Source organism: Mustela erminea, chromosome 19 (genome assembly GCF_009829155.1).
Source record: "Mustela erminea isolate mMusErm1 chromosome 19, mMusErm1.Pri, whole genome shotgun sequence".
Taxonomy (NCBI): domain Eukaryota; kingdom Metazoa; phylum Chordata; class Mammalia; order Carnivora; family Mustelidae; genus Mustela; species Mustela erminea.
The window spans coordinates 15,486,518-15,493,704 of NC_045632.1; the positions used below are offsets into that span (position 1 = coordinate 15,486,518).

A 7,187-nucleotide genomic window follows, 5' to 3' on the forward strand; every position below is an offset into this window, starting at 1 on the left:
GCAAACTCACATTTAAAATCAGTACAGGAATGCCTATCATTTAATAGCCGACTCAAGGAAGGAATGAGGAAAAGCCAGAGAGAACACAGAGGGGAGTTTTCAGAGTGAGAGAGAAAGATAAACCAAGAAAGACAGGAATGGAAGGACAAGAGCCTGCCTCTGGAGCACTGAACGCCCACAGTGTGAACTCCGCCCTAGGGCAGGCACTTGAGTGGGGACGCCTGCCACTCCTGTCGTTGGGAAGGGAAGAAGTGGTCTGTTTTCAGGTCATTCCTAGAGTGCAGAAGAAAGACCAAGGCAGGCGGAAAAGACAAACAGCTGTCCAGAAGACAAACAGGAGCAGTTGGCTCAGGATAAAGTGTTGGGGCAGAGTCAGGGCTGGCACGGTACCCCGCGTGGGTAAAGTCCTCGTCCCATGGCAGGCATCCCACCCGGCCTGCCGCCAGCGCTGACGTTCGGAAAGCTTAGCGGGATGATGAGGGAAAGCCCGATGGCTCACCGGGTCTCCGCCGCACACATAAAGCCGCCATGGAGGGCGCAGGCACCGCTGTCGGAGGTGCGCACCACGCCGGGGCCAGTGGGAGGCCCGTCCCGCTGCCGCACGAGGGAGGCACCCAGGGCACTCCGCAGGGGAGCCGGCGAGCGCAGAGAGGCCGACGCAGAGAGGGGGTCTCCGGGCTCCTGGTCTCTCCCGCCACCGCCACCGCGTGTGCTAGGCGCCCGCGCTCTGATCATCAGTGGTGTGCGAGGCCCAGCAGGACAGGGGCTGGGCGTCTTGCCTGCTGTCCGTCGCTTTCTGCAGGAGCCAGAGATGGGGCGGAGGGGCGGAGCCGCCATGGCCGTGGCGCTGTGGGTCTTGGTGACCGCGATCGAGGTGGCGGACCCCTGCGTGGCGACACCCCGGCGCTGCCTCCTGTCCCACTACCGCTCGCTGGATCCCAGGGCGCTGGCGGCCGTCAAGGCGCTGAGGGACCGCTACGTGAGTGATGCTCAGACGTCCCCACCCGGTCCCCCGAGCCCGAGGGCCCGCCGGGCCCCAGCCGCTGATCCCGGTGTACGACGGCCCTGGCGCTCTAGCGGGGCGCAGGGCGGCTCGGATCTCAGGCCAGGATTCTGAGCAGCAGATGTTGCGGGCTGCGGCGGGGAGCAGGCGGGAGCACCGACCCCGCCTCTGGGCCAGTGCCCCGAGGGCGCCCCCTGCAGGCGGGCTGGGCTCCACGTCGGGCCAAGTGGCTGCCTGCGCAAGGCCAAGCGTCTCAAGGTGCCTTCAGCCAGCGTTCGCGCCTTGCGAGAGCGGCGCGGTTCCGTGCACAGTCCGCACAACCGTACCGGCCAGGCGCGTTCCACGTGCAGGAATCCCCGCCGCCGCAGCGCTTCGGGGGCCTGGCGAGGAGGCCCAGCCTCACGCCGGCCCTTGTCCCGCAGGAGGAGGAGACGCTGAGCTGGAGGCCGCGCAACTGCTCGTTCCGCCCAAGGAGGGATCGTCCGCGGCCCTGGGTGAGGCGGGCAAGCCGTCGCGGGGGATGGGGGACGGCGCGGGCCGGGGGCGCGGCCTCGCTAACTGGCGTCCGCTCTCCCCGTAGTCTTGCGCGCGCCTCCGCGTCGTGGTCCGGGACCTGGCGGACGCCCAGGCTGTGCTGAGCCGCCTGCCGAGCCCTGATCGGTTCCCCGGCACCGGCCCGACCCTAGAGCTGCTGGCGGCCGCGCGACGGGACGTGGGGGCCTGCGTGAGTGCCGCTCGCGCCTCCGGTCCCTCGGGCTCTCCCAGCTCGCTTTGCACCCCCAGCCTCCAGCCCAGGCCCACCCGCTTGGCCGTCTGTTCCGTAGCCGCGATTCGCGTGGTGTCGGTGTCCCCCGATCCGGGCTTTGGTCTGTGGCTGGGAGGGTGGCGGGCAGAGTGGCCGGGACACTCGCTTCTTCGCCGTCTCCATGGCCCTCGTGTCCCCCCTGCAGCTCGAGCTGGTCCGGCCGGGCTCGTGGAGGAAGTCCCTGCGGCCACCGAGGAGACGTCCCCCAACACGGAGAGCTGTGAGTGGAGCAGGCGGTGGGGCAGTTAGACCGCAGGGAGGACCGTGGGAGGTGGAGGCAGGCTGGGAGCTCCGACTCTGAGCCGTGAGGGGACTTTGGAGGGGACTTTGCCCGAAAGGGAATTCCTGGTTCAGCCCGGCTCCGCCTCCTTCCCCGGGTTCCAGGACTCGCCTCGGTGCCACGAAGCCAACGTCATCTTCAACCTCCTGCGCCTGCTCACGTGGGACCTGAAGCTGGTGGCGAACTCGGGGCCTTGTCTCTGATCCCCGCGGCGGCTTTACCTGGGACCCGCGGGTCTGCAGGCGGCCGGCTGCGGGGGGCTGCCTTCTGCTGGCCGGCTGGAGCAGGCGGGTGTCTCAGCCAGTGGGCACTGAGGCTCGGGAGACTCAGCGTGCGTTGGCCCGACCTCGACCCACCTGCCCTGAGGGCCAGAGGGGCGGGTGTTTTTCGCAAAACCAGACCGAGACGAGTTGTCACCATGGTCCTCCAGGCTCCTGGTATGGCTGGAAGAGGCGATCGATCGTGGAGTCTGCCTTGGTCACTCACCCCCCCACCCCACCACGTACTAGCGACCAGTTTCTCCTTCTGTGGTTACCAGAACCCCAGAGGTCCTCTTCCAGGACAGGTCCCACCCCCTATTTGGATCTTCAGCTACCACTTCGAGATTGTATTAATTTGTGACTCTTGAATCTCCCCAGTGGGGAGGCCCCATACATTCCCTGAGGGGCTTGGTAGGGAAAGGTCCTAAAGTTCTTAAGTTATTGTAGTTTTTGGATTCTGTTACTTATGGGTGTTTTGTATTTGCAAAATTCCTGTGTTTATGTGCCATTCTGTCTGCTGGTGTTAATGTATTGTCAGTTATTAAACATTATTGCATTTTCGTTGGTTGTTTCCCCTGTGACCATTTTGGGGTGTACTGTTCAGTAAAAATGCTGAGCCAAGAAGATCAGGTAACTTGAATTTCAGTTCTGACCTTGCCATTTAATTATGGAGTAACTCCAGGCAAATTCCTTCTCTCTGAGCCTTGGTTTTCTCATCTATACAATGACATTATTATACTGTCCTTGCAAGTGAGTAATGTACATTGAAATAGTATTTATAAAGCTTCCAGGTGAGGTCATAGTGTGGTCTTAATAAGTGGTCTCCATTAAAGAACCACATACACATAAGTGCACAAACAATCGTACTTTTTTTTTCTTTTTAACTTGTCCAGATTTGTGGGCTGACAATCTTTGTTGCTAACTACATGCCTCATTCTCAAGGTCACACGGCTATGAGGGTAAGAGCCAGGCCTGAGTCCTGGACCTTTTAGTTCCAGGGTCTGGAAGTGCTCTTAACCACCCCCACTAAACTGCCCTTGTAAGAAAAACAAGTATGAAGTTTAGGAATTTTGAGATAAAATGTCAGTTTTCCGAATTCATGGTTGAGATGCAAGGTCTTCTCCCCTGATGGAAGGCCCCTGCAATTGACAGAAATTAACCAGTGCACTGAAAGGTGAGTTGGGTACATCCCTGCCCTTGGTTTTGAAACATTTTTTTTTTTAAAGTGGGCTTCGAGGAGTTTGTAAACCTTTAAGATTTTATTTATTTATTGACAGAGAGAGATCACAAGTAAATGGAGAGGCAGGCAGAGAGAGAGAGAGGGAAGCAGGCTCCCCGCTGAGCAGAGAGCCCGACGCGGGACTCGATCCCAAGACCCTGAGATCATGACCTGAGCCGAAGGCAGCGGCCCAACCCACTGAGCCACCCAGGCGCCCGGTTTGGAAACATTTTTATATGTCAGACCTCAACGATTTTTCCCAGCTGAGGACTTCTCTCTACCCTGTCTCTGGAGTTATGAATGAGGGAAAGTCAAGTGTCAAAAGGACTCAACTCCTTCTCTCCCCAAAAATTCATCACCTCCAGGTCCAGAGGATCTAACAACACAAAGGTCAGAGACTATAGTGGATACCATCTAGGTGCAAGACAAAATTCATTATCATCCAGTCCTCATCAGTTACTTGCTGTGTCACATTGGGCAGGTCTCTTAACCTCTCTGAGTCCCTGCAGGTTACTTCTTACTTATAAGACAAAGCCCAATATGTGATTGGTGTTAATGTAGGTATTCAATTCTACATTGTGGCAAAACCTCTGTGACCAGGTGAGACATGTAAGTACTCAACAAAATGGGGGTGTCTCTGTTTTCCTTTTGCACAACTGTTGCCTTTACCCACAAGGCTCCTCCCACGGATCTTCACATAGCTCCCTTCCCCACTTCCTTTAGGACTTTGCTCAAACGTCATTTTCTTGGGCCACCTCATGAATACAAACTCCCTCCTGCTCTCTGCTCTCATCTCTGCATGATCTCCCCCCCACCCACTTTCTGTTTCCTAACATAATACATACCGTGTGCTCCCCAATCCCCCCACCCACAATACTGTCTGTTACTCCTCTCTAGTAATGAACTCTGTGAAGGATTGTTTTATGTATGTTTCTTTGTTTTCTGTGCTCAATTCCTGGCACTTTGGACAGTATCTGGGACTCAATAAGTACTCGGTGCATAAATGAAGGCATTTGTCACAACAGAGCTGGTCCCCTTGAAGGTCATGGGCACACCCCAAATCCTTAGGAGAGCGTCATAGTCCTGGGTCCTTCCGTGCCTGGACAAGGAAGGATGTTCGTGGAGGCCCTCCTCCCCCCCTCTTCTCTCTCTGTGAATAACAGGTGGGGACAGGTTGGGGGAGAGCTGGGGTTCTCTCTTAATTCTTGGCTGTTTTGCTTTTCTGACTCTCTCTTCCTGCGCTCAGCACCCTTCCCCCTCCCCTACACAGCCTCCTTCTTGGAAGTGCCAAGTTCTTTGTGGCACCAGCCCCTGAGTGTGCCTTTTCGCTCCCTTCCCTGCATGAGGGCATCCCACAGAAAGGGAAGTCCCTCTGGGCCCCTCCCATCCCAGGCCTGAATCTAACCCCTTTCTGGCACCGTGAGTCCTCCTGGCAGGGCCGGAGCTGCCCCAGCCCTGACGATTCATCTTCCGAACTCACCTTCACGCAGGTAAACACTGAATCAGAGTTCAGTTTCTCTTTCGCTCCCGAGGCTCAGCTGGCTCTGGGCTTTCCCAGGCTGGGGCCTCCCCTGGTGGTGGATGTCAACCTGGGGCTGTGTTTTCACTTTTCCTACATCAGCTGGAGTTGCCCATCTGTTCTGGTTAAAAGCTGCAGCATGGGGCTCAGGCAGGAGTCACACAGACGAAGCTGGAAGTTCAGAGACGCAGACAAGACAGTCTCCAGGGTTCCAGAGGAGGACACTAAAGTCAGAGACACCCACCGAGACTGAGTGAGAGTCCCAGGCAACAGCCTTCAAGGGAACATCCGGATTCTCCTATTGGCTGAAGGAGACAAGCATCCAGGAATGAAGCTGGGTGAGCCCCCTAGCATGGCCCGTGACCCTCACCTAACCCTCAGTGCCTGATGCTCCCTGACCCCTCTCCTTTCTGTCCTTCCGCATCACAGATATGGCCGTGGGCTGCCTGCTGGTGCTGATAGCTATGGTGCTGACCCGGACAGAAGCAGTTCCTGGCCCCAAGCCCCTCGGGGTCTTCCCTGATGCAGGGGGCTGCCACTTGGCCCAGTTCCAGTCTCTGTCCCCGCAAGAGCGGCAGGCCTTCAAGAAGGCCAAGGACACCTTTGTGAGTTTCCCCACAGTCCCGCTTCCTGTGGCTAACCTTCCCCTCGCCGCCCACCTCTCTGGGTCACCATGCTGCTCTCCCCCAGAGGAGGACATGCACCCTTCCCTCGCTGGGCTAACCTCCCGCAGGCACTCGCTGGGAAGACTCAGGGCCCCCCGGGGTCGAGGTGCCTCTACCCTCCTTTTACAAGTTAACTTTGGTTCCTCCTGCTGTTAGCATCATCTGGTCCTACTGGATGTTCTCCCTTCTGTCTCACCTACTGGGGGCTGACCTCTGCCTTTGCTCTCCAGGAAGAGTCGCTCTCCCAGAAGGCTTCGAGCTGCCGCCCCCGCCTCTTCCCCAGGACCTGGGACCTACAGCAGCTGCAGGTAAGGGACAGTGAGGCTCACCCCTGCCCTCCCCTGCTCCTCTTCTTCTGGCTCCTTAGGCGGCCCCTTCATCTCCTTCCCACGTGTCCCTCTCCTCGTTCTCCCCCACCAGCACCACACACCGCTTACCCTCCCTGAGCACACTGGCTGTGCCCTCTCACCTGTCCCCTGTCACCTTTGCCTGGCCCTTCCTCAGTCCTCCCCACCTGTCCTCTCTCGTGTACAACTCTCACCTGTCTCTGTCTCCCATCCTCAGGTGGGGGAGCGCCTCGTGGCCTTGGAGGCCGAGGTGGCCTTGACCCTGAAGGTCCTGGAGACCATGGCTGACAGGTCCCTGGGGAGCATTCTGGACCAGCCCCTTCACACGCTGCGCTACATCCAGTCTGAGCTCCAGGCCTGTGTGAGTGCTCAGGGCACCTGGGTCCTGTCTGCGCTCTGACCGCCTGAACCTCCCCCTCCACCACAGGCCCCGCCTCACACACCACCCTTCTCTGCCCACAGGTGGAAGCTCAGCCCCTGGCAGGACCCCGGCCCCGAGGCCGCCTCCACCACTGGCTGCACCGGCTCCACGAGGCCCCAAAGAAGGTGGGTGACCAGGGAGGGCCAGTATCTGGGGACAACCGGGAGCCCAGATGATGGACAGCCAGTGACCCAGCCGTTTCTCCCCACAGGAGCCCCTCGGCTGCCTGGAAACCTCCGTCATGTTGAACCTCTTTCGCCTCCTTACCCGGGACCTGAAATGCGTGGCCAGTGGAGACCTGTGCGCGTGATCCCCGAGACCCACCTGTACCTGTCTTGACATCCCAGCTAGTACCTATGCAGCAGCCACTTTTCTTAATGTATTGCCACCAAATCATTATTTATTATTTATGTGCAGGGATTCTCAACGTGGACCCAATAAAATGTTTATTTTTCTACTTTGTATAAAAGTTTCGCAAATAAAAAAGTGAAAGAAATAACCCTCTTTGTAGTATGAGATTGTGGGTTTGTGTGGAATAAGTTTTTAGGTTTTTTTGTTTTTCTGGGGTTTTGTTGTTGTTGTTTTGGTTGGTTGGGTTTTTTTTTGTTTTGTTTTGTTTCGTTTTGTTTTGTTTTTTTGCTGTGATAACCAATTATCACAAACTTAAC

General features: G+C 57.4%; 1 protein-coding gene and 1 pseudogene across 1 annotated transcript; both read left to right on the forward strand.

The window, feature by feature from the left end:
- The first annotated feature begins 551 nt into the window (after positions 1-551).
- LOC116579717 lies at positions 552-2,805 on the forward strand (annotated as a pseudogene).
- A 2,450-nt stretch (positions 2,806-5,255) lies between these two features.
- On the forward strand, positions 5,256-6,949 carry IFNL3 (interferon lambda 3). The gene is made up of 6 exons (XM_032326013.1): positions 5,256-5,424; positions 5,516-5,691; positions 5,982-6,059; positions 6,316-6,459; positions 6,561-6,644; positions 6,731-6,949. Exons 1-6 carry the CDS (start codon positions 5,415-5,417, stop codon positions 6,827-6,829), a joined length of 591 nt encoding a protein of 196 aa, XP_032181904.1. The 5' UTR covers positions 5,256-5,414; the 3' UTR covers positions 6,830-6,949.
- Positions 6,950-7,187: the final 238 nt, after the last annotated feature.

Coding starts and splice junctions, on each gene's coding strand:
- IFNL3 (XM_032326013.1), top strand. Junction 5,692..5,981: donor AGAAGGCCAAGGACACCTTT/GTGAGTTTCCCC, acceptor TTTGCTCTCCAG/GAAGAGTCGCTCTCCCAGAA. Junction 6,060..6,315: donor GGGACCTACAGCAGCTGCAG/GTAAGGGACAGT, acceptor TCCCATCCTCAG/GTGGGGGAGCGCCTCGTGGC.